The following is a 27,997-nucleotide window of genomic DNA, read 5'->3' as shown; positions in this document are numbered from 1 at the left end:
GCAACATGTGTGAACAGTGCCACAGTATAAATATTCACATCACAGACTAAATCAGAAAAAGGATCAAAGCTGCAGCTGTTCAACATTTGTCTTTAATTCTGCTCATGCTCATCAATTCACCAAAACATCTGAAGGAATATTTAAGGCTGTAGATAGACTTAAATGATACAAAATGTTGGGCAACAAAGAAGGAATTAAGTTAGTAGGCTAAAAATACAAAATATAAAATTTCAGACTTAAAAAATTATACCTTATCAAATGTTTGTGAATTTATTTACAATGTCAATAAAACACCTCAAAAAGAACACAGTTCAGGAAAGTCTCATAAATAAGAAGTTTAGATATGAACAAAGTAGTCTCATTTCACATTTTTAAAACTTTCTGTTAATATGGAACAAAAGTTTTTCAATATTTTGTCCGAAAAGTTCAATGAAAATCGTTTTCTTTTTTTCCAGAAGAGTCGATGCAGATGTTCATCAAGTGGTTGACGGAAAAAGTTTCATTTTGACTCATGAAGGGAGGAGATTCATTGGAGCCCCAACGCAGATCAGCTTTCACACATGTATCTGAACAATTCAATGATTTCTTTTTTCTGTGTCTCTGAAAAGACACATCTGCATTTCATTTTCTTGAGAATGAACGTCTTGTCTATAAACACCAGACCCAAACATAAATGACAGTCTTCTTCACACAATTACACTATTAGCATTGTCGTGATTGTGCACGAATACAAAAACAAAGGGGGTTGTGGTGCGTGATAATGTACACAAGATAACTGAGTCACATTCTTACTTCCAAACCTCACAAGCTGAGATTAAAGCATCCGGAGCAAAACAAAAAGGAACTGACATAATCTGTGTGATGGCTACGACATGAAGAAAACCACCCGAGCTTCAAATAAATACACATGATCGTTCACGTGTATTTCTGAAGTGAGGCTGAAACAGACCAGTGGTGTTTTGGAACACCAGTGCTCTGTGATGTGGAAAAAAACAACATCCTGTTTGATGAGAATTCCCAGAATGTATTGAAATAGTGCAAACATGACTCTAAACTATATATGATACAGGATCAAGTTATTTCCAATAATCCTGAGGAAACGGAGCAAGGTCTCCCAGCTGGGCTTGTTTTAACAGAATCCGTTGTTTTCTCCTTTGCTGCGTTGTGAACCAATGATTTTTCACATTTTTCTTGAGGGCTCTGAAGGGAGAGAGGCCTGATTTACAAAAATAAAGCTGAAACCGAATGCTGACCTTTGGCCAGACTGTTTTCCAGGTGACCTCATCCCGTTGCTGATCTGCCTTGGGGTTCCTGCTCAGAAACATTAGCCAGGTCGAGTCTTGTTCTGGGGAATAAACCGCCTGCTACGGAAAAGTGCACGCAAGGACACATATCAAAGCCGTTGAGCACAAACCGGATCATTCAAATCTGCGTTTAAACGCTCAATCGTGCTTTTCTGTTTGGAGATGATAAAATAAGAGGAGATGCTGAAGCTCGAAATAATAAAGCAAGGGCTGAAAAATAATCACAAGCCTCAGAGCTCAGAAATATCAACCCCAGATATCACACACATGCACACGCACACACACACACACACACACACACACACACACACACACACACGTATACACTTTTCTCTCCACACATATTACATCATCATCAGGACTTGGGGTCATCCACACTAATCCAATAACATCCAAACCACACAGGGATTTTTTTTTTTTTTTTCCAGTGCAATTCATGGGTCTCTGCCCAGTCCGCTCCGCCTCACTTCTGCATCACATCCATTTGATATGGTTCTGCTTGGTCCAGTTTCAGTTCTCTAACAACGGTCCGGTCCGCTACAGTATGCGAGCTAATGTCTGTCCAGTCTTGTGCAGTCAAATCCGGTATCTGGTCCAGTATTTTACGATTCAGACCTGATTCCAGAAACTACGTAGTCTTTAAAAACTCCACATAGTTTTCCGGTATCAGTCCCGTTCGACCATCCAGAGTCCCTTCAAGCCAACCCGGCTCCCTGGAGCCATGAACTGCAAAGAGACAGAAAAAACAGAAACATTAAATTTCTTTAAACATTTCAAGAAAAACTCAAACCTTTCCATAACTAAGAGGCACTTAAAGGGATAGTTCACCCAAAAATGTAACTTTACTCCTTAACTACTCACCACTATGCCGATGGAGGGTAAACAGCATTCAAATTCAACTTGAAACAGGATCATTCACATGGTGTTTTAAGCCTAAATGTCCACTGTTACCCTCTTACGGAGCTGTGTTTGCATGTGGATCACAGAGGCTAAAAACGGGGCTTATGAACAATTGGTTGACACCACAGGAGCAGTATGGAGCCTTTTAGTTTTTTCTGTTTATTACGTTGAAGATTTGGTCACCATTTACATTTTCTATTGCATTGGATTTGGTTGCAGCAGTGTTTATCCCTGAAACTCTTTACTTAAATCATTTGGTTGAACTATCCGAACTCACAAACCGTGCTGACACAGAGAGAAACCCAATGTGAACTGAGCAGAAGACAGCTGTATTTTGATCTTTATTTATATGCCATGTACTGTAACAGTGTTGTGAAGAGTGTGTGGCTGCAGTATAAGCTCCGTGGGGACAGCTGGGATGCTCCCTTCTTGGCTCACCATGAGCACACAGGGGTGTTGGGATGCCACTGTGAGGATTACATGTCCGCAAGGTCACATTTTGCCCAAAAGGGGCTCCGGTGACACTGCTCTGCATTGCATAGCTGAACAGTCTTCTTGCTGCAAACTCTATTTAGGTCTGGTCGGGGGGTGTAAGAGGACATGTGTCAACTGGCATGACCAAAAATGTAATCCCTAATAATCAGTTCATATGTCTTATCTGCCTGATTATAAGTCTTAGCAGCTCAAAGTAGTTTTACTTTGCTTACGTTTGCACAAGTCTGGTTTTCATTTGAGCTGTTGGGCAAAAGAAAACCGTGGAGAGACAAACATTTTGGGAGCTCAGGGTTGAAGAGGAATGAAATGAGGCATGAGAAGAGAGAGAGGTCTGTCTCATAAGACTCTGACAGTGAGAGGAGGTGAAAAGGAAAATAAACGACAACAGCAAGGAAGCAAGGAAGCCATTAAATAATAGAAATGTGTTTTTCAATACTTTCTGTAATAACTATTTTAATTATTAAAGAATTCTTTATTTATTTTTCCCCAAAAAAAGCAAATAACTCCTCCATTTAAAGATATTAGGTTTTTGGTTGCGTTGCACTTGACTGCTTCTTTTACAGTTTGTCTGTTTGCAAACTTGTGATAATCATGGTAGTAAGTACGCAATAAACAAAAAGTGCATATCTGAGTTTTTTTCCTGTGTTCTGGTTCTGGATAAAAATACACGTAACACACAGAAAAATCATTACAGGTAATTAAAAAGTGTTATGCAACTCCAGCACACCTTCCTGTTTCCTCCAGGGAGAAAATCGAGTAGCCAAAAAATTAAGTATTGAAATTGTAACTGAGGGAAAACGGTGTTAAAAAGCCTTTCAGTTATGATTTTTTCTGGGCCAGAACCTTTGACTGTTTAGATAAGTTTGAATAACTTACATATTTTCACCCTGAACAGTGAAATCCAGGACCTGGGCTCAAAAAACGAAGTCCAGCAAATTCCCAGGGCTGACATATTGTTTCAACAGTAATTATTTGTTTCTACAGTAAAGCCAAAGCACATTCTTTCCTTTTTCCTTTTTCTGCTGGCAGGTCCAGAGGCTGACTCACCGTTTTCAAAGATGGTTCCAGCGATGAACGACAGCTCAGAGTCATGCTCTGCCTTGCAGGCATACAGCGCCCGAGCCTTCCTGCCCACAATGCTGGAGACATTCAGGAAGTTAGGAAGACAAAGTTTACAAAGCTTCATTTACCTCAAACTAAAGCTAAAGTAATGCTTTCAGTTGCTCAAGCCACAGGCAGGTCGTTACTTTATATGAGTGCCATATGCCAAGTGGCTGCATTCGCACATTACAGGTCAAATTTAAATGATGTGATCCTCCTGAAGTCTTTTGGATTTTATGTCCTCGTTTTGTTTTGTTTTTTATTGGACACATAATTTCTGTTACAGCTTTAGTTTGTGATTGGAGGACAGGGTGGCAGTGGAAAGATGGAGGTACATTCTGGATTAAAATGTGTATAGAGAAGCTCATAAAAAACAAATACGGTCTAATTTGAGTAAAAATAAGAAAAGGACATTAAGATGCTATTCCCCGAGGAAAAAAAATCACACTTTTAAATTCCATCTTTTTACAGTGAAGGTTGGAAGTGACGTCCAAGTATGTGATAAGTTCTTGATCTTACTAGAGTGGATGCGTATTGTTAAACAACACTGCGCCTGGGAAGACACTTGTAGGAATATGCCAAATATTACAAAAAAATATATATTTTTTTTTTAATTAAAGCTGTTCATGGTTTTCCAGATGTTAAATTTTTTAAATTATTGCTAACAGTATTCATTTACAGAGTAGCACTTGATGAGTGCTTGAATCAAATATCCCAGCACCCCAACACTTCTTATTATAGAAGATACATTCACTGCTTTCATTGATTTTCTTTCCTCTGCACTCATATTGTCGTGTCATCTGCAAACAGTTGCACACATTTTCACCTCAAGAGTTCCCTAGAAACAACTCCTTATTCGCTTCACTGATCAGTTGTGATAAAAATCCTTACACAAACAATGTGGACCAACCTGCTGGGAGAGGAGTCACTGGAGGCCGAGGACGTTGGCTGAGGACTCGACGGGGCAGAGAACATCGGCCAGGAGGGAGAACGTGGTGAGGTGGGGCTGGGAGACGTTGCACTGATGGAGACATACACACAAAATATGAAATACAGAAAAAAGGACTAAACATATACAGATCAGGAACTTATCAGAAGTGACAAATGTGACTTTGTTAAATTCAAGACATAGTTTCATACCTTTGGGTTGGGATGCTGCCACGACCTTTTGGGTTCAGCCTAAAAACAGAAAGTTAAGACTAGTTACGCCACAAGGTAAATCCTGACACTGAATGGTTTTCTTCTTTCACTGAGGTCTGCTTGCATTAGGTTTCAATTCCAAAGAATAGAGTTCCCAGCTTGTTGCGCAAAATGAAATAAAATCCAAAACATTCAGCTGCGAGGAGGAACTGATAGTTTTAATAGTTCCTTTATGTGGTCTTATCAGCTGAAAAACAGACGAATGACATTTTATAATGGAAAATAATATTTTTTTTAAAAAGCAGCACTACTGTGGCTCTCTGCCTCAAGAATGATTGCGTGCACTGCCTGAAGGAACCAAGTCAAACAAAGTCACTCGCGTTATTGATTCAAACAAACATTTTGGTCAAACAGAAATGAACTAATATTTGTGCTGAGTCATGTGCACGTAGTTTGTTCTGTAGATTGTTGAATACATGACCTACATAGCTTCTATGCATTACCGACATTTCGTTGCTGTTAGAGTCACAAAGAGGTTTAAGTGAAGCAGCAGCATGTAACCACACCACACTGTTGGTTACAGTATGAGAGCACAATATTCCCCCCTACATGGATACAGAGAATGTCAAACTATGTGTCTAAAGATCTATTACTGGAAAGTTTTTCTTTTTCTTTCTCAGACAGGACTTCACAGGAAAAACTTCCAAAGATTCCAGGTTAGAAAGTGAATCAACAGGTTTGAGGTGAACGTAGCCTCAACAAACCCTCACAGCACGTTTGACAGCTCCATTTAATTAAATATATCCGTAGCCTCTCCCTTCTCCTCCTCACAGGCCATTTATTGACTATCTCATAACACACCCACGCGCTCCACGTAGCACTAACGCAAAGGCACATACTTCCATCTCATTAACAGTGAAGGCAGAGGCACACTTGAAGGCTTCCTACAACAACGTGTGACTAAAAATAGACATCGCAGGTCAACAAATTACTGCTGTAACCAAAGTTTCCGATTAATAAATTCTGCTGCACTGCAACAACTCACTCGCCGCTCTCGTGTCACCAGTTGCATTGATCACATCTGTTTTTACAGTGACAAATTACAGTTTACAACCTGATAGAGATTCCTCAAGTAGGAATGTATCGTCTACTGCCTAAAGGCTGCACGCACCGTAAAGCTGCATGACCCGCGTGACATTTCAATATGAGGTTTGGGCACCAGTAAAAACACACAAGGGTGCAAAAAGATCTCAGCAATGAGCATCATAAATTATGGTTCCTGCTGATGTCACACGCGATGGCTCACGCCATCGTGCCCTAAATTATCTTTGTTGTCGTGATGACAACTGCTGATTGAAAGAACTTTGAGAGGACAGAGAAGAGATTAGATGAGTTACGTTGGTTAAGAAACGCCTCTATACAAACAAGGACAGAACTGAACCTGACCGGTTTTTCTTACTGTTTTACTTTATTAGAAAATATTTTACCTCAGCGGCAGAAAACTGTGGCTTTGTTTCCCATTTTGCTTCTTAATGCAAACCTAAAACAAATCTCCTCGATATTTACTTGTTTTGATTTCAGTGTAATTTCCATTTCTGCTGCAATAATTATACCCTCACCAGTCTGCTGCTCTCGCTTTCTCCTTTTTGAGAAAAACATTTTCACTCACAAATTAATTCGTCATTTCCTCTTTTCCTTTTACCTGATCAGTGCAACTCTTCCAACAGATTTTTCAGTTATTTCCTGTTATTGCTCTGCTCTCTGATTTTATGATGATTCTATTATTTTCAGTTTCTATTAAATATAGTTTTTATTATTATAACTAGTGTTTTACGCCAGCTCATTGGTTTGTTTATTGATTTGTTTGTCAGCAGGATTATGCAAAAACTGATCTGATCTCCACAAAAGTTATGGAAAAGATGGAACATGGGCCAAGAAAGAATCCATCAAATGTTGGTGCATATCTGGTGCAGATCTTGACGACTAATATATCCACTAATGGATTACATTCTATATCATTGTGCGATTTTCTGACAGTTTCACTGATTTCTCAGGATAGAATTCGTGGATCTTGATGAAAATAATCAGGCACATTTAGAGGACTGATATCTGACACGATAGCGTGCGTAAGTTGGTGCAGATCTAAATATACATGCAGACATAGTGAATCTGGGGTTTCATAAGGGACTTTTAATGGAGGTATATGCATTTTTCTGAGTGTCTTTGTTTAGTTTTTCCTGTAATTGGCCTTTAATTGTTTGTGACTTCATCATTCCACAGTTTGAAACCTGGCTTTTATGTGAAAATGAACAGCAATCACAGCAAAGAAGTAATAAGCGGCTGGTTTACGCTTATTTTCAGTTGCAATGATGAGGCTTGCTCACTTGTTGATTCGTTATTCTGATTTATGTGGAATTTTGATCAACATCCAAACAGATCAAGTTGGAACATGCAGCCGCACTATGATGCAGCGAGAGATTGTTCTTACTATTGTTGTGCTCAAAGTCACTGAAGAAAGCAGAGGATAGAAAATGTCCTACACAGAACTTTGATCAAGAATTTAAAACCCATTTTCAAGGATCAGCTCATCAGTAAAAGCAGCAGAAGCCGACACATTAGTCTAGTGTGTGTGTGTGTGTGTGTGTGTGTGTGTGTGTGTGTGTGTGTGTGTGTGTGTGTGTGTGTGTGTGTGTTGCTGTGTGGAGGAAATATTTCTATGACAGGTTTCCTAAATGTTAAAGTCACCATGGAGATTTTTACAGCTTTTCTTTTTTTTTCTCTGTTGTGGTAAATTTAGACTTTCTGTCTCTTTACCTCTAATCTTTCTGCATGACTTTCTCTTCACTTCTTTTTCTCCTTTCAAATGCCAAACAGGCTGCAGGAACAAATAAAAAGACTCTGACTTCGCCCGACAGACAGAAAAAGAAGATAGAAAGTGACGTTTGCCATTTAAACTCGATTTGCTCATGTACATCAGGTCGCGGGTCAAGTCTGCAGGGTTATATTGATCACGTTTGCTGCTCTTGAGCGTATTTCAGAACATCTATCTATTTATTTATTCCTGCATTGTATCATTTGTATGTGAAGCCTATGAAAAGACCTGCTGGCATTTCTCAGCTTAAAACAACCTGTAAAAACAGGACGACAAAAGGTGCCAAAGCTGAAAATAGCATCTGCCTCAGATTACATTATTGCAGAGTTTTTGAAGAGACAGTTGTCCACCTCTGAACTTCTCGAACCTCTCGTACCTGTGACGAGGACACACGTTGGCATTTCCTGGAAAGCTATGATAGTCTGTGCTATAGGCGGCATTGGCCTCCTTGATAAACCCTCCCTTACAGGTATTTTTCTATTATTTTTATTATTTGCACCTTTAGCCATCTCCATCACCAGCGAGCTGTTGTGATGACATATCTATTCAATCTTTTGGGATGAGAAATGCGGGGAAGAAAAAAAAAGGATAAACACACCCAATCAAACTAACTAAAATTAGTAAAAAATAACAAGCATTTCATGTTTGTATATTTTGATCTAGTTAGTTCTGGTTTCACATTCATTGGTTTGTTGGCGAGCGTGCCTCTAATGTCACTGTGTTGTCGATACTTTTTTTTAATAAACTGAAATGTTTCATTTAAATGGAGTGTTTGAATGCCAGTGTAATTTCATTGCTGCTATCACTACCAGCATCAACAAGGTGAAGTACTCAACACTAGTTTGAAAGCACCAAACAAGCATTCTTGTCGTTTAACCATTATATCGTCAGGGAAGAGGACTGCTAGCAATCCTGTGAGCCAGAAACCCCGTCTCTAGAGAGGACAGTACAGCCTCCATTTCGAACTATCCAAAAAAGTGTTTTCAAACTAACTGAACGATGGTTCAGTTTGATCTGGACCGTGACCACCTTTTTCAGTCGAATTAAATGTTGGTCAGATATTCCGCAGTGTGGTCCAACGCACATTTCAGGACAGAACGTGTCCACACAAGGTGTGAAATCACTCTGACTTAAATCCACAGCTGGAATTTAAAGTGTGTCCTTATACATCAAGTTCAGATTTTGCCCTTGAAGCACGGTTCACACATACACGAGGTTCCATGCACCTCATTTAAAAAACGAATCATAAATTTCAAACTTGGGAGACAGTTTAGTTACTTTTAGAGGATGAAGCTTCTTGCCAAGAGGTTTATGTGGACATTTCCTTACTTTTCAGATTTATGACACAGCAGCAGTTAAATACAGCACATTTTATGTAAGCTGGTATCATTGCAGCATTTGCTCAGAGGACTTTACTGAAGCTGTAAAGACATAATAAAGTGAGATAGTTTTTCTCTGCGGTTATTACAGTATATTGTCTATTTACTGTGGTAAGTTTTTTAGTGTTTAAAAAGACAAAAAGTATACATTTCTTTCACATGACTAAGGGATGAAGTCATGACAAAATATTGATGATCGCCCCCTGGTGGACTGCTGCATTTTAAGTTATAAACTCCACCTCCTTCATGTCAGTGAATGGGACATAAACAAAACTAAAAAGTCAAATAATTATTTCTCAAAGGTGTTTTCTGTCATTTAAGGTAGTTCTTATCACACTGATGTTTTTTCGAGAGTTATTTTTTCCAGTAAGTTAGGTTTAATTTAAAGCTTGAAAAGTCATGATTGAAAGCTGACAATGACTCGTGATTGATCAATCCATTATCTTTACTGCTTATCCTATATTGTTCTGTGAAACAGCGATTAAAGAATGTCATGAAGGAAGTAAGTAAGTAAAGGACTGAGAGGAGGTGGTGGAGATAAACCAGGAGGAAGAGTAATCAGTGGCAACGTGAAATTGTCTTGGCAACATGTTGTATTTGCAGGTCTGTCACTCAATGAATGAAATTATCGGTGGTGCATATGGCATCTTCAGTGGCTCATAAGAAAAAAGCAAATCATTGAACAGATGATCTTCACGCTTACTGACAAATGACGACACTGTGTGTCTGCAAATGAACATTATGTGTGTACGCTCAGCATCATGTCGCTGTGAATTCCATATGAAGGTGTGTGTGTTTACGATGTGTAGGCATGTCCAGTGTCTATATGAAGATGTATGGCACTTCTCACAGGGAGCTGGGCTTGCTCAGACCTGCAGAACTATTTCTGTTTCACTTGGTCTCTGTTAGTTATGTAAACTACTGTTCAAACACTGAGAGGAGGCCAAACAGTGTGAGGACATGCACATTATGTAACCGCTCCCTCAAACATTGTGTATACATGTGAATGGGATTTTGTGTACTTGGTTTTAAGTCTCGTTGAGGGGGAGCACGGATACGATTGTCAGTGCAGTTCAGAGTTCAGCTCCTTGTCGCAAATGTTTTCCAGATGCTTTTGGGATTTAAACCGACAACCCGACACTCACAAGACTGCTTCTGCTTAAGCTCTTAGCTGCCACATATGCACATGTGTGCTGATGTGTGTGCATGTGGTCATGCATTCCTGTGCCTGTGAATTTCTGTGTGCATGAAAAAAAAATGTGTGTGTACATTCTTGGAACCCATGTGTTTGTGAGTGCATTTGAAGTTAATGTTTGCACATGTGTGCATCCACAGTGCGTCTCTTTGTGTATCCAAAGTTTCCATCCTTCACCCCTCACTCACAAACATGCTTCTAATTTATTTTTTTATTTTATTTTTTTCTTTTGGCATCTTTATAAAAATAATATTGTTTGCACAAATTTCACTAAGCTGCATCTTTTAACATCCAAAAGTTTTTGTTATCTCTTAGATGCTTCTCACTTCTGTTTATAGGAAACAAGAACAGCTAGAAAAAGTCAAAGGTTGCAGAAAAGAAGGTAAAAAGGGAAACCAAATGGTACAGTTTAAATCTGGTTTCATATTAGCAATATTCTTTATATTTTACATGTTTTTATTATTGCAACACTGCTAAATTGTTGTTGATGTAATTAATCAGTCAACAATTCTCTATTTTTGAATACAAAATAACTAGTGCTGCACTTGGAGAGTGCAGAGGCAGGGATAAAGCCCTACAATGCCATATTAAAGAAAGTTAAGAAAAAGGTATTCCTGGATCAATCTGTTGATCTGGATCCACTTCAAAATGTAATAAGATCATGTCTGTCTCATGCTGCACACCTCCACAAAATGTAATAGAAATCCGTTCAGTAGTTTTTGCGTAATGCTGGTGAAACATAACCACCTAGGCAGACCTGAGGAACTGCACCGGTCAGCATGAGTTCTATGTCATTGCTCTGTCGCACTCACAGTGAACTGGGGCGGATCTGCCGCGTGTCTTGCTCTCCGTCGTTGCTGGTCAGGCTGTGTCTTGGGGTTCGGCCTTGGCTGCTGCTGCTGCTACTACTGCTGCTGTTACAGTTGGCAGAGGAGGAGGAGACCGGCTGCTGCAGCTCGTTGGCTGTGGCACTGGCAACACTGTTCCTCTTTTCACCTACATGAAAAGAAAAATATTTGCAAACTCTTAACAGAAAAACAGACATTTTTCTTTCTGAAAACACCATAATAGCCACAGCTGGAAAGACTGGTAGTCTTATTTTCTCTCTAAGCCAACCATACTGCAAGACAGAGCAGTCGTGAGAAGAGAAAAAACTAAGGGAGAGAAAAAGTGGTTACAATTATGTGTATTAGACAAATTAAGTTGCTCAGCTCACCTTTCTGTGAATGTGTTGGTGTGTGAAAGAGTGTGAGAGGCCTCTCACTGCAGGAGGGTGCTTTGCTGTCAGTGCTCTTTCTCCTGGACATGTTAAGCTGCGGGTTGGTCGAACCTCCTGCAGAACTCGGCACGTTCTTGAATATCTGTGCAAACAAGACAGTGAGGTTTAAATAAAATTAAATCAACAATACAGAAATTTTGAGGAGAAAAAGTCAAACCGTTGCACAGAACAATTAAATACATGTGTACAGCATGTTCTTGTAAATGTCAAGTAATTTATGGCTTCATATGTGACTGCAAGGCAATGAAGATTTATTATCTTATCGCATGTAGGGCAAAAACAGTAATAACAGTGTCGTGTTTAGTTGTAAAAACATGCAAAACAATGCAACGGTCAAGATTGTAATCACATACAAAACCTAGTCTTAAATGAAGCAACTTGACATGTTTAACCACTTATTATATAGTGGGGTCACTTTATGTTTACTCATAATTATTTGCTTTTAATACATGAGCTGATACGGTATGAATCTCATTTTAATTTCTGGATTTATTAAAATACATTGCAACCATCGCAGCTCTGGTTCTGCCAAACAAGCAACACAATAAATGTACTCTTTCCTTTCAACAGGAAATTAATACATTTGCAAAATCTTAACAAAATTAAAGACTTTAGTCAACAATTTGTGGAACTGATTCTGACACTGTTAAGTAAAAAGTATGCCTTTTGTGCCAGCGATAGTAAGTGGCTACACTCAAATGAGTAAAAGAGGAGAAATAAAAAAACTGAAGTTGCAGTAAAAAAAACATTTTAACACAATGCATTGATTGTTTTTGGTTGCAGAAAAGCTAAATAAATGTCTTTAGCGGAATCACATGAGGCACAAAAGTTTTAGTCCAGGACATTCTCACCTTTAGTTATAACGTCAAGGAGTAAAAAATTACATCACAGAGCAAATTAAACTAAGAAAATGTCAGAAAAAATAGACTGATCGTGCTTTTATTTGTGTAGCAGGGGCAGATAGTCATTTCTCTCCTCTGTACAGTAAAAGGACTTTGATCTCTGAGAGGACGCAGGTTCGCTCTATCACATGCACTACACACAGCTGTTGCCCGGAAAGTCTGAAGGATGAGTGTTCTTGTGTGTGTGTGTTTGTGTGTGTTTCAACACACTGTAGTTTCCAACAGTAACGCTGATGTATCTGTTGCCATGGTGACATCTGTAAGCAGCTTGACCTGCCAATAACCTTTGAAGTGTATGTGCAGTACAATCTAGATAGTTATTCGGTGTGTGTGTGTGTGTGTGTGTGTGTGTGTAGTGGGGGTTCAGATATAATGGTTTGGGTGCATTAATTGTTGATTTAATGCACACAATCCCCCTAATCCCCTCGACAAAGCCAGGGGTTTCATTTAAGCCTGTGCCACGTCACCAGACACTAATGTTGGTGTTATTCATGTGTACATGCTCACACAACGTCTCACCCTTTCATGGTGCTCTATGAGGATCTCCACCACAATGTTCTGGAACTTGATGTCCATAATGGCCGCCACCGTCTCCTCCTGGGGGCGGAGCAGAGTTGGCCCGAAGACCACACCCAGGTTAGCGATGGTCATCAGGTTCTGCTGGTCATGACTGGCCACACTGTTGAAGGGGTTAGACAGAAAGAGAGTTCATTCCACTATATATACACGTCAGCAAAGATCTGTACTTTTTACTCTGCTACATTTATAGTACATTGCGTTTTATGTTCATATTTTTTTTAAATAATCAATAAGGAGTGTCGTATTTAAGTGTATTTAAAAGACAGCACTTGTTTATTTTTACTGAAAAGTTAATGTGGTAATTTTATTGAGTGCAATTTTGTTTATTCATTTGTACTTTTACTCAAGTAAAACTAAAATTACTTCCAACACTGGAATTACCACATTCAATACTAAACTTCACAGTCTTAATTCAGTCTTACTGCTCTTTTTAACCTTTTTTCAGCAGCAGCCAGATGTTTTCAGAGAAAAGAAAATCAAGTGAGACAGGCTAAGTGCTTTATTTTTTTTGACATTCAAAAGGAAGAAAAAAAAAAAGAAAAAGCCTCTGAAGAAATGCTTATATTGCTGTACAATACATGGACGTATTTTCAATCAGTTAATAATACGACAATGTTGTGGTTACAGCTTGTTCAGTTCTGCCAAGCAACAAGAAATAAAACCCAGTCTGTTCTTGCCTTCAACACAGTCATAAACCAAAACTGATTTGGAGTGTTCCTAACCATTGCTCTAACTTTCTAGACACGACATATAGATCATGTCCAGCCACTTCACGCTGTGATTGGTCTGCTGCTCAGAGGTGGGAAAGAAGAAAACCTTTCTCTCTCTATAAGTCTCTTATGTAACTACTCTTGGCACTTCTCATTTTTACAAATGAGTGCAAACACCATGAATTCATTCACAGTGTATTGGTGTGTGGCCGTGCAGATCAGGTACAAGCACTGTTGATGTGCATCCTATGAAACAAGTTCTGACAGATCATAAACCGACACTCACTGATCGTGGAAATAGAGGATTCACCCACTAAAATATACAAATCAACAGATGCTTCCCTGTGAGAACACCTTATATTATAATTTAATTATAATAATCTCCTTATATAGATTTATCTGTCAAATCATTTACCCAGAGTTCTCAAGAGCCACCACATGTCCACATATCATAACATACTTTGAAATCTCTGGTGGGGAGTTTTATAATACTGCAGGGGCTATGGAGCAAAGAGAAATAAAAAAGCTCTAACAACAAAAAACAACACTATCAACTGAGAGGAGGTCAAAGTCATTGACCACAAAGATGACAGAGACCAAGGGTTATTTTAATCTGTTTATGTCATGTTTATATTTTGGAAATATGCTTTAAAGATAAAAACACGACAGTAAAGCTTGAGAGATTTCAAACTAATACCCAGAGAAGCAAGAAAATCTTATCAGGGTAGAGAACATTTCGAAATGTAAATTGAAAATCCAACAATTTATAAAGAAGGTCTTATACAGAGAGAAAATCTTGCTAAATGTGACATGAATAACCTCAAATTCAACATTCTTTTCATTTCAACTTTTTAAATTTTTACACAGAGCCCACTGTAAATTTACAACAACCCTAATATATATAATGTGAATGCTATTTGAATAATTGTCACTGATGCTACTAATGAACCTTTTGATCTGATCTGAAAGAGACTGAGCACCGAGGTGTGTTTATTGTGATTCAGCCATTCAAAGTGTAATCCACTAAAACAAGGTACAAGTTCTCAGAACACCTGCATTAAATTGCCTGTGTGTTGTGTAAAGACATGGCAGACAGCCCATTTTTCATTCATCATATTTTGCTGCTGCTGTTGAAGAAAAGCTTGATAAAGCCAGAGGGCTTAGATTTGGGTTTAGACTGAAAACACCATGTCAGTCAGCTGCATTAGAGGAATTATTACAGATAAGGCAGCAGTGTTAGACTCAGGGTTTTCTTTCTCTTACTTATAAGCTGCTGTAGTTTTTTGGTTACAACTTGTTTGCCTGAAATTTTTTGGGAATATACATGAATTAAATGCCAAAATCTGGACGAAAACGTTGGATTTACAACTGTCGAGTGAGACGATGCAGGATCACGGAACAGACTCTTGAGATCTGTGTTTGCAGGAGTCTCACTACAGATTTGTTGAACATAATTGAGTGGAGTACTCATCAATATCTGCCCTGTCGAAATGCTCGAGCTAAACAGTGAATTCAAATCCGCTCAAAGGTTGAGTAGCGTCCTATTAATAAGTAGTGATTTGTGGGTGGCTGACAAAACTGGGAAGAATTTGTTGAATGTTTTTGAATCTTACAATCATCTAAATATAATTGTATTTTTATATTTTGTTCCACAAGCATTGATCACTTTATTTTGGGCCCTTTTTGGCTTTATTGTGAGCACAGTGCAAGCGTGAATTTTAGGGAGAGAAAGAGGTAAGACAAGCAGCAAAGAGCCAGACTGGAATTAAACCTGCGGTCATATGAGGGGAAACCACAGTAAGGTAAAAGAGATGTTTGAAAAATGGTGACTTATTAAACCAGATTTGGCACACCACGAAGAAAACATTGTATCTGCAAATCACCAAAGTACTAGTAGCTCAGTAAACATTGGCATAATGCATAAGGGCAGTAGAGTAGAATAGATTAGAATGTGTGTGTGTGTGTGTGTGTGTGTGTGTGTGTGTGTGTGTGTGTGCGCGTGTGCGTGCGTGTGCGTGCATGTGCGTGCATGATGTCTCCACCTACTTGTTCAAGTGTTTCATCAGCAGCTCCAGCATCTGTCTGTTCTTCTCAGGTAGTCGATGCACCAGACCATGGATCTCGGTCACCCTGGCCTCTGGGTTGTCCAATTCTGATCAGCGAGAGAAAAACCGGAAGATGCGGTCAGCATATCACAGCTGATTTTTTTCTTCTTTTTTTTTTTTTTTTTACTGATTCATACAAATAAGAAGAAAATCCTCAAAAGGTAAACTGAGTGCTTCTAGTCCTGTTGTTACAAGGATTGTAACCAGTTTCTATTGTCCAATCAGACACTTGCAAGACCCTGCTGCAGAGACATAGGACAAACTTTTAAGTATGAATAAGCAAATAAGTGAAAAGAAGAGTGGACCAAACTACAAGTGCCAACTTTGGACAGACTTTCTCACAATTTAAACATCACTCAGACTCTGTTGATTTATTTAAGAGAAGGCTTCACAGCTGTAGTGCATGTTATAAAGAGTCCTCACTCAAAGTGTGAGGGATAAAATCATACTATTCTCTATCAATTTATGATGTAAGTATTTTACATGCAGCTAAAGCTTGAAACACCTGATTTTTCTGAGAAATACTTTTTATTCTGTACCATCCGGCTGCCCAAAGGTATTCACCAGAGTGAAACTATTGGTTATGGGAGAGTTTCAAAGTTTTGAGACTTTTGCATATTCATTTGTTCTTTTCACTGATTGAAAAAATATAACCTCATGCCTGAATGTCATTTCAATAAGTTAGCAATTAGTATCATGGCTGAAAAAGTATTTAAATCCAGACAGAGAGAGATGCAGAGAGACCTGTTGTTGATGTATGATTATAATCAGTCACGGCTGCAGAAGCGATCCATAGAGGGATGACAGGAGACTCTCGCTAGCTCAACCCTCAGGCCCTGGCTGTCAACGCCAAGCAATACACTCACAAGTTTTCTTACCAACTGTCAGAGCTGTCGAGATCTGACACACACACACACACCAACGCACTCATACAGTATATACAAATATTCATTAACACACACACACACACACACACACACACACTCATACAGTATATACAAATATTCATTAACACAGCAACCAAATGCTGCAACTGACAATTAAGTGTTTACACACACATCACACACACAGTCCACCACTTTACCACTTTACACATTATGCTCAAACACACACTCTGCCTTCAAACAACAACTCATGACTCGGGTACATTGGATGCATCCACATACAGCAATGTATGAATAAATGTCAGGCCTCATTTTTGAGTGTTGTACCACATCCAATAAATGTATTCAAGTGTGTTCATGTGTTCAAAAATTAAACTCGCTGAGATAAGATTGTTTCCGTGGTTAGGTGAGGGGGGCTGGGCAGTGAGCAGCTGAGAGGACGGACGGTCTCACCTAAAAGGTGGGTCCTCACATTTCTGAGTGTACAAATTTCGATCCAAACATTACTTAGATAAAGATAAAGATGTGTTACTCATTTTGATATCCGAAATTTAAATTTGATATTATAATATACGAAGGGTGAAAATTGTTAAAGCTTTAAGTCTGATTCATAATCAATCATTGCATCTAACTTGACACAAACTGCGAGTTGATGATTGTAGACAGTTCAGATGAGAGAGAGACAAACAGAATTACAGTGATATCATATGTGTGACAGGGCTTTGCTGTTTTCTTTACATCTGTGCTTCACCAAATCATAAACTTTCAAGACAAATGCATGATGTCCTTCTAATTTCTTACCTGCGTCAAATATAATCATTTCAAAAGATTCATAATTTAATAATTTAGATAACTAGTTCTACTTTTTAGGATTAAGGTACAACAAGCATAATATTAAATGCAAATACTACAAAAACACAGACTGGTCAAAAACCAAACACCTGCACAAACTGCATTCAGAGCAGCAGAGTAACACTGTGGTCAGTAGCTGTGGTGCTGAGTCACAAGTGATTACAACCAGCACAAGTAATTTATCATGATCGTATCCTCCACCTCATCCATCACTGAACAGACGACAAGCTTTTGAATTTTTTTCCTCATACCTTGAATTTCAGCTGTTTGCACAGAATACAGAAACAAACTATGCTCGTATTCATTCCCTTACGTTCGGGCACAGGCATCTGAATACACTCACACCTGCACACAAAGATGTACGTACTTATGCATAACATCCAATCAGAGCCCATGCACATCCTCCCTCCTTGATACACGTGTTTGCATGTCCCCACACTGGGATTTAGCTTTAACTTGGTGATGCTGCAAATTTGGTAAAAATTAGATTATTTTCTTGATCCCATGACCTTACTTAATATTTACAAAAAAAAACAATCAAGTTTCCTCAACGCTGAAGGTCACCATTAGAGATTTTCAAAGCAAGGATTACTGCCCAGTGTTGTATGCCTCTAGCCAACCAATCAAATCAGTTTACATCCATGTATTTCCAGACCTGTGGTCAATTAGAAGGGCACTGTTAGCACCAAGGCTAACAACCTATCCCACCATTTATCCAGATCCACTCTGAAACTTAATGGAAAATCAATTATGTCATTTTTGAGTAATTCACAGACCATAACCCTGTCAGGAGTAATGAAGGGAAGAGATATTCCTGAACGAGATGGACAGACAACAAGGAAAGACGCCATACATGCCTCTCCAAGCCAAGGACAATAAGTCTAGGCTGACATTGTCTGACCCAGGTTGAGGCTCATCATCGACTCTTGTTACAAACTTATCTGCATGATAAAGTGATTATTTGTTTGAAACCAGATACAAAAGCTTGGATTTGTGTAAAAAAAATAAGCTGAGAAAAGAGCCTGAAAACAAGCCTGGGCCTCACTTCATCAAAATTTAATCTGTGCATCTCTTAAGCAAGCAGGGGTTTTGATTATGTATGGAGTACATACTTTTACAATCACAGTCAGGAAAGCAGACACGTACACAACCATGCACGGTAAATGAAGCGTGCTCACCACATCTGCTGACCAATGGCTTATCCTTAACAAACTCCAGCACCATCACCTGTTCTACTTTCTCATCATTCATTATTCATAATTAGACATATCCTGGCCTGTGCCATGTATGTGCAGCGTATCCTATGTTTCATCTATAGCAGGTTGCCTGGATTCATGCTGTGATGAAGTGCACAAGAGAGAACAGAACAAATACAAAAACATCTACAGTATTATTTTTCAGTTTCAACCAAATGGCTGCAGTACGACCCAGTTTTGCAGAGATCCTCTCCTCTAAAGAGCATTTTTACATCTTTCAACTTTTTTCAGTGTTAAAGTTTTATGCAGTGAGTGTTTAGTGTCAACCACACATCAATTTTAATAATGTCCATCAACAGCTTTTAGATTGAGTATTAAAACTCTGAAGCAGGAGTAAACGCTATTTCTATTTGCCTTGAGTTTCTGTCTCTGCCCGGAACAAAACGTAAACTGCATGTTAAGTAAATCTCCATTTTTCTACTTTACATTTTCATGTCAATGAAAGAAATGCTGTAAGCTGTTTGAACTGACAGAAATGATCATAATTATCATGGTGGAACTGAGAAAGCTTAATGCTTAACTGTTTTAGATGAAGGCTGAAATTACACCACCTGGCTGGAAGCAATACGACACCGCATGCACCCATTCACGCACACACACACAAAGCAGTCTAAATTATTGACTACAGCGTTCCATTGTTGGGAGTAATGCCAGCAGGTTTTGTTGTTAAGTGGAAAGATGTTAATGTTGGCCGAGGTTTGAACTCAACTTAAACTCCTGATGTGCTGTTTCTCGAAGTCTTATGTGTGCTTATGTACCATCAAATGTCTTGTTTCAAAAGATTATGTCCATTTACTCTTGGGATCTGTCCATAGCTAACATTTTTCTCTTCGGCTTAAAAAGTTGTATCGGGATCTTCCTGAAAACTGTCAGCAAAACAAGGAGCTCAACAGGTACATAACTGCAGTATCAGTAAAATGGGTGTTTAGGGAAAACAGAGCAACCTGCACCGAGGGTCATGAGCTTCGGATAGGCAATAACAATGTGTACAACAATGATAAAGACTTTCCTGCATTGTTAAAAGTAATACCTTTGCATATGCATGCATAATGTAGTTTCTAAGTCAAGGCCAGTAACTACGGGTGACCGGGCATTTTCCATCAGGGCTACGAGGCACTGGAATTCCTTGTCTTAGAAGATTAGACTAAAAAGCACTTTGTAACCTTGCTTAGATAAGGGCTATAAAATAAAGTTTTATGATAATTTATTTCATTACTACTGAAATTACATAAGTGTTCTTCACTTGCTACTCTCCATCCAGTTGATTCAACTTGTGCAATGTGAGTCACACACTTGTTTTGCATAGAAGAGGTATAAAACTATGTTCGGTTGAGTTGTGTTCCTGGAGTAATGCACATGTGCAGCACATCAGTACAGGAAAAACACCCAGCATTGGTATTGTCGTGGGTGGAGATGGGTGGAGCCTCCCATCATGTTCTGAGACAATGTTGTAGACATAAATGAAGATGTTCTAAGACATCATGGATATTACTTAGCACGAGCCGGTGGTATATTTCTGGTCATTGTGATTTGGCACCATTAGTGAAATTACTAATTTGTGCGGTTAGCAAGCCTGAAAGTAGGTGTATGAATTAGTACGTGTTTACAAAGCTCTCTCAAAGTTGTGCAAGTCTCATGAGATCACGCTCTGCTTGAGTTTTTGTATTCCCATTTTACTGAATTCTCATCATGGATTACAGGCCATGCTCATGGTCTGAATATGTCTGAATCATTTTTAGTATTTTTCTTTTCAATCAATCAAATTTTATTTGTACAGCCAATATTAACAAATCAGGGCTTAACAAGGTGTTAAATTCTACTGAGTAAAATATTAAAGTAAGTTAGACTTACTTTTTTAAGGATAATTTGCCTCATCATTATTAAGTTGACAAAATTAGGTAAATGCTAGTTAGTCACTACAACAAGTTAACATAACTTCAGACTAATAGTTATATTCACTCACCTTTTTCAAGGCAATCGGGTTGGCTTTTTTTTTTGTTTTAAGTTTTTTTGATTGGTCAGATTTTTACAGTGTGCAAAGCCTGTGGTCTTGCAGGGTGAGGAATTCACACACATGTGAGGTCTTGGAGTCAAACCACTGCGTCTTTGGGTTAAAAGGAAGTCAACTGAGGTGGTTCAGGCCCCTAATTAGGATGCCACCTGGAAGCCATGTCTGTTTAGATATTCCTGGCATAGCCGACTGGTAGAAGGCCAACTCTGGACCATATCCAGAGTATGCTGGAGGAGTTTTATATTCAATGTGGGCTGGGACTGCCTTGGGATCCGCTATGAGGAGCTGGGGGTAGTAGCTAAAGTTTGCTACTTTGCTTAAGGCTATAAGGTGAGTTTGAAACTAACTAGCATCACCTGTCTTAAGGCTCATGTCTGTTCCAAATGTTAAAACTTGAGTAGAATAAAAACCATGACACATGAATTATACAAACAGGGCTAAATCTACATAATTTCAGATGTCTCAAAAGCAATCGTGGCATTCCACTTGGTTGTGAAGACAAAAAAGTGAAAAATGAAAAAAGAGGGCCTAAGGGGGGAGTTAGAATCCTGTTAAGTGTCCATAGTCAATTGTTGCCTGAGGTGGAGTGCTCCGTGGATTGTCAGTTTGGGAAATTTAGCGTCAATGAAAAACACAGTAACTCCGAGCCGCACCTAAGGTTCAAAAGGACACATGTCAATCTCAGATCTTCATCAGGTCAAAAGGCTTAAAAATGGATAAACATGTCAAGGCGATTAACAATTTGAGTAGAAGTGAAATGCAAAGACATAAATTAGCAACAATCGTTCCAAAATATGAACATAGTTATGAGCTTGATTCTGAAAACTTAAAACACATATAAACATATAACACACATCCAGTGTTGGAAAGGTTTTGGAGGAATGACGTTTTAGACCTAGTTTAACCATCTGACAAGGACTCTGAATACTGGTGCATTAAACCTGCTGCAGCCACAACCAGACACAATACAAGTGTTGGTTGTGGCTGCAACCAACAGCTGTTAGATGGATGGACAAAAATAATGTTTTGATTAATAACAATAGGGTTCAAATTTGAGAATAAATCTCCTGATAAAGTGGCAAGTTAACTTGAAACATTAGTTGAATTGCTTTGAGGAGAATGGAATGATGTTGCGGCTGACAGAATACATTGATGTGGTTGTGAGTCAAATCGACTTCACAAACGGAAACCCTGCTGTCTTGCACATTTTTCCCAAGGTGTAAAAAACTATAAGCAAACAAATGTTCATGACCATTAACTCGCCAACACCAAGATCTTCGATGCACGTCTAAGCATCGCATCACGACTGCCAAAATAAAGACGAGGAAGAATAAACTAGCGTGTTCAGTTGGGTCTCATATTTTCATCACTGATAAAAAAGTATCTACTGCTGAGTCATTTGACCAGGGAGTGACTGCCAATGGTATTTATACACATTGCTGAGAAAAGCCAGATGTATTTTTTGGGGGGAAAAGAGTCATTATTGACAGTGCGTATCTGTATCTAGTTTACTTAACCTCAAATTCATAAAGAAGAAATAAATAACAAAAGTCATGGTAAACATCTTTCAATGCAAATTCCTCTTATTCCTCCACCTATGTACCAAGTTTATGGAGCAAAAACTATAGAAAAATGTTTTCTGAAAAAAAGAAAAATCACCTCGCAGAGTGAAAGATTCCTCCTAATGAAAAGAAATATTAAAAACTAACTATTAATATATCTAAGAGAGACACTGACAACAAAACTAATGACTACAGTCAGTTTAATTACTGTATTTATGATTTTGTTGTTGGCACATGCCTGAGGCAGGTAGTTTTATTCCAGGTGGCACAGCATTCCCTCCCTCCTACTCCTCCTTTTTCTCTCCTTCTTTTTTTCCCACTCCATTCCTTCCTTTCTTACTACCTCTGCTCTCTGTTCAAACCAAATATTTAAAACTAGAGTAGCAAGGGATGGGAGAAAATACAGTGAAATGAAAAAAGAAGAGGAGGAGGATTTGAGGAGTGATGGGAGGAGTTGGAAAAGATATGCGAAAAAAAAGAGGAGGAAAAAGGAGGAGCGGAACGAGGGGGTTCAAGCGAGGACGCTGTCCTTACAACACCTAGCTGCTTCTGTAAAACTCCGCCTTGGTAGAAATACAAAAGCAGCGCACTCTCAATATGCAGACACACATTATTGCAGACACCCACGTAAACAGAAACTGATGAATGGCTCGGGAAAAAAGAGAGAGAAGAAGTTTAACAGAAGGAAAGAGCAGAGGTGAGGTCAAACTTATACATTTCTAAACCTATACAAACGACTGGCAAGCACATGCTGTATTTTATGATTATTACAAATCCATGAATGCATGTATTATAGCATGGGTGGTCCAGGCTGGTTGGCATCCTCTTCTGCCATGCTACACACTTCTCCTCTCCCTTGACACACACATTAACACACGTTCTCATTCTCTGTCCTGTTGGCCTCACTGTGCAGCCATTTCTTGGTTGTGTTGCCAGAGACACACTGCCATTTCCTGGACTCCTTTCCCCTGTCAGCTCGGCTTTTAAGAGGCTTAGCTACCGACCAAACAAAGAAAGAAGGTCACCGACACATCCTATCAGAGAAGAGTAAACTGAGCTGCACCTGAGCTTGATGGAATAAACCGAAGTTTTAAGCATTCAGTAGAACACAGATAACCACAACAGAGAAAAAGTAAAGCTAAGAAAGATTTACTTAACTATATTACACCAGCTTACAGACAACACAATCTTTTTTAGTTTGGAGGTCAACTAATGCAAATTATTCCCAAAGGACCTCAAACGGTTGTTAATTACTCACAAAAGAGTCAACGTTAGGACAACCTCTAATGTGTAACAAAGAAAGAAAGCTTAACCAGTGAGGGGATCATCCCACAGCAGCAGAACAACACAAAACATTAGAAGAAGAGAAATAGAATGTGGCTTCAAATCATAGGCTGTTTGAAAAATGGATGGAAACTCCGGGGCGTGTAGTGAAGCCAAAGTGCCTCTTGAATGACCAGAGAAAATGTTTATGGTGTCAGTCTTGAGTTGAGGGTGCAGGTCACAGGTGTAAGTGGCCGTGCACTGTCCTCAAGCTCGTGTCCAGCTCCTCCCAGTATGGTTACTTCTGGTTTCAAAAAAACAAGATGGCGCTGGACAAAATATTAAAAACTCTAGGCTTCAATACGGCAGTACACAAAGCTAAACGTGATGTCACAGTGGATCACCACCTGCTTCGAAAGATGGAAGAGACGGACCTAAACCCTGGTGGTGGAGCTGATTTGGAAGGAACTGGACACAAAGTGGAAGCAAAACAACCTGCCAATGCAACACATCTGTGGGAACTTCAGCAACCTTGATAAAATTTAGTTCAACGGGAGCACCTGATTAACCAGGTTAGCTATCGTGTACCGAGGCTCGAGTTCTCTGCAGCAGCCGCAGGTTCTGTTCAGACCTGGCCCTTAGTGCCCAAAATATCTTCAAAGTGAACATTAAAGAAAATTCAACCAAAAATGTCATTCTTAATCATTTCAGAAACACTGAAATTATTTTAAAATGTGAGTAAAAGAAATGTAACTAGAAGGTGTTCTAAAAGGTTTGAGTGGTATTGTAGAATAAGGCCAGAAATACCCAGACTGTGCTGTGAAGAGTCTCTACTTTAATGTTAAAAACAGATAGAGCTTGCTTGAGTTTATTTTGTTGCCTAGGAGCCACATGTGAAGAATCCAGTGCACTGAAATGATTTTGGCAAACTGTTCTCAAGACAGATGAATGTGAATTATTGTGAAATTATTCATCCTGCATCAATACACTCCACCCATCAGGTGTTGGTATTAATAAAGGAACGTTTTTGCAGCTGCTGCCTGAAAAAAACCCTCCATACACTTACATTATCACTTTAAGATCCACTCTCCAAGCTTTTACACTTGAAGCTCATTAATATTCCATGAAAACACAACACGCAGCAGGTCAGCGAGACGCTGCGTGTCACACACAACATAAAGCCGTGCAGTCAGGGGGGCCTCCACCAGACCAAACACACAGACAGAGGCATCCTCACAGCACAGTGGGTTTGCTGGTATCTCAGCAGGTTAAGGTCTATTCACAACTGGCAACTGGTTTAACAGCAAGTCGTGACCTCAATCTCACAATGAGTCATATGATGTTCTCATTCTCCGGCTTAGAAAGCATCTTCAAACACATTAAATCAGAGAGGTAAGAGAATCCATATTTAATCCAATTCATAAACACGATATACAAACATGACATAACCCATGAGAATTTCAGCTTAAATTAATACCAAACCACAGGATTCAGTGACCCACCGGTTTGTTGTAGGAACATGTGCACTCCATGTAAACCATATGATCTATTTAATTCAGTCTAATCACCGTAATCCTCTGTGGCCTTAGAATAGCTGTTTGCAGTGTTTTTAGTAACCTCAGTGGGAATCAAACAAACCTCAAACTGCAGGAGAGTTAGCCTTGTGCCCTACCAGCTAAATTCACTACACATGGGCAAATAAGAAGTATAAAAAAGGTGAGAACTCACTGGCAGCTTTGATGAAGCTCCTCTGGTACTGGTACGTCATGAGAGGCGCGGGCAGCATCCTGCAAACACAGAGGACGGAGATGTCAGGCAGAGAACCTCAGGTTAGTCAACATACTGAATAAACATCATTCTTCCTCGTGTCTTTTTATATTTTCCTCCACCATGCCAGCGTGCACAGCCGGACATCAGCTTATCACTGCTGCCTGAGGAGCGTTATTGGCTCCTGCTGCTTCTCAACGACACCTGACCCGAGTTCCTGATGCTGCCAATGTGTCCAAATGTGAATGATATGTGTACTGACGTGTATGTGAGTGGTGCATGGAGTAAATGTGTTGCAGTAAATTGAGCACAGCGTGAACACCTTTCTTTCCCTTCATGTATTTCTCAATCCTCTTAGCTGCCCATTGCCAGCCCTCCACCACCCTGATCCCTCCACCGACTCATGTTTTGAGCTGCAGCAAACTGCAAGTAAGTCTGTGGATGTACTCGAGGGACTCGATGTGTATAAAGGTGGACAAAATGAAAGCTTCTGTTAGGTAGTTAGTGGATGGTACATGGGCCAAACCCCAAAATTGCAAATAAGCATTAAATACATTTCTCTCAAAGATGGTCTCTGTCATTTTCGGTAGATTTTATAGTGTTCAATTTTGTGTGATTTTTAAAATCATATACAGCAACAAGTGTATTAATGAAAATGGAAAATTAGGAATTGATTGTGCTGGACCCAGGCCACAGATCAGCTTTATTCTTCACACAAGACTGGGACTGAAAGAAGCTTCTATTCAAGCACTATGAGTGAAAAGAGAAGAAATGTACAGTACTTAGAGGAATAATTAAAACATTTCATTCACCACAGGGGTTAAAGTGTACTCTTATTCTTTAAACGGTAAAATACAATTAAGTAGAAAAATGGGGGAATAATGACAATAACCACAGAGAATATAGTGCATTACTGTATAAATTATATTTCACTATTGTTATTCGTCATATGTTCATTTGAGCCTTTTCACACAAACCTGAGGTAGTGCTTGATTGCACTTGTGATGGTCTTTATCTCCCACTCTGGGTTTTCCAGCTCCACGTCAGCACACGTCTTTGGATCTGATGGGCATAAAATATGAAAAAGAAATTGAATTTAATGAGGAGAAAATAGATTTTAGCTTCAGTTTTGACTAAATGTGTGTGTTTCTGAATTTACCCATCGCGAAGCTCAGTAGTTTTTGTACTCTGGAGTTGACACCAACGATTCTGTACAGGCCCTGCTCATTGATACCTGAGGGAGAAAAGAAAAGTTCTTATTCAATGGAATTTTTTATTTTTTTTTAAAGTGGCCAAAATAGATTATCAACTACTTTCTCAATTCTAAATGTCGTCGTACACTTTTTTTTAAATGACTAAAGATTGAAGTGGCATGCAGCTGCAAAATAAATGTCATCAATTAACACTTAAATCATTTAACAAACCTAATTTGCATTTAATGAGGGTAAATTATATTATTTTAGTAAAATAAAAGGTAATTTTAGCATTTAGGTACATGTGCATTTTCCTTAACAGTTAATTTATCAACATCCATTATTTTTTCCCATTCTATTACCAGGCAGAGAGTGTATAGTAATGGATGGTGTAGCACATGAATGCTACTGCACATGTGGACCTTTCCTGTGACATTTCAGAAGAATGACTGTGGAGGGGGGGACATCCAGAGGCCTCCGCTGATAACATACTCAGAAGGTGGAGGGTTTAAAAGCTGCAGGTGACCTCTGACTTCTGTCACTTCAAAACAGCCTTTAACAACAGCTTGTGTGATTCAGCTGAGTGTATAGAAATGTATTATTTTCATACATATGTATATCTTTTTATAAATCTCTTAAGATTTGACTTTTATTAGAAATGATAAGTATCAGCTGTACATAGATACTATAACAACTACTATTTTGTCACCGACAGTCAGTTTCAGTTGCTATAGCAACTTCTGGTAAAGCTCTAGAGATGTTCAGTTGATATTGTTATGACCACAATTTTATTAGACCTGCAACCAAGCAACTATTGACATATTTTTTAATCCCCTAATTTCTATTTCTATTATCAGTATATATGCTTCTCTTTTTATAATTGCAGTTAAGTGCATGTGGCTTTATGACAAAAAAAAAAACAATATTTTGAATGGGTTCTTAGAACATTTCAGACACAAAATAGTAAATTATGAAAGGATTAAGGAAAACGATTATCATCAATTCTTCTGCAATGATTTTCTTGATTAATAACTTACGGATATAGTAAACAAAATGTATTTAACAATATACTCAAGTCCAGAGATGATATTTTCAATTAACTTCTTTTGACTTGCAAACAATCAAAAACACAAAAAAGGACCCATTTACCATATGATACATAATAAAACTTTAAATCCTGTGAGCTGCAAAACTAATACTTATAATCAGAACAGCTGCCAATACATTTTCATTGAACTGACTTATCAT

The 27,997-nt window shown here is 38.8% G+C and overlaps 1 protein-coding gene across 1 annotated transcript in view; it reads right to left on the bottom strand.

The window, feature by feature from the left end:
* Positions 1 to 73: 73 nt before the first annotated feature.
* LOC109635729 (rho GTPase-activating protein 26) overlaps positions 74 to 27,997 on the bottom strand; it is a 73,972-nt gene continuing 46,048 nt past the window's right edge. Inside the window, exons 14-24 of the mRNA XM_069539752.1 lie at positions 26,716 to 26,790; positions 26,534 to 26,618; positions 25,518 to 25,576; positions 15,903 to 16,008; positions 13,087 to 13,246; positions 11,603 to 11,747; positions 11,199 to 11,382; positions 4,941 to 4,979; positions 4,711 to 4,821; positions 3,747 to 3,838; positions 74 to 2,030 (exon numbers count right to left, since the gene is read on the bottom strand). Of these exons, the coding sequence (XP_069395853.1) occupies positions 1,933 to 2,030; positions 3,747 to 3,838; positions 4,711 to 4,821; positions 4,941 to 4,979; positions 11,199 to 11,382; positions 11,603 to 11,747; positions 13,087 to 13,246; positions 15,903 to 16,008; positions 25,518 to 25,576; positions 26,534 to 26,618; positions 26,716 to 26,790 (1,154 nt within the window). The 3' untranslated portion in view covers positions 74 to 1,932. The remainder of the gene's footprint in view (positions 2,031 to 3,746; positions 3,839 to 4,710; positions 4,822 to 4,940; positions 4,980 to 11,198; positions 11,383 to 11,602; positions 11,748 to 13,086; positions 13,247 to 15,902; positions 16,009 to 25,517; positions 25,577 to 26,533; positions 26,619 to 26,715; positions 26,791 to 27,997) is intronic.

Source organism: Paralichthys olivaceus, chromosome 15 (genome assembly GCF_024713975.1).
Source record: "Paralichthys olivaceus isolate ysfri-2021 chromosome 15, ASM2471397v2, whole genome shotgun sequence".
Classification (NCBI taxonomy): Eukaryota; Metazoa; Chordata; class Actinopteri; order Pleuronectiformes; family Paralichthyidae; genus Paralichthys; species Paralichthys olivaceus.
The sequence above is the reverse complement of the archived record's forward strand: the minus strand, read 5'-3'. Positions and strand labels throughout refer to the sequence as shown.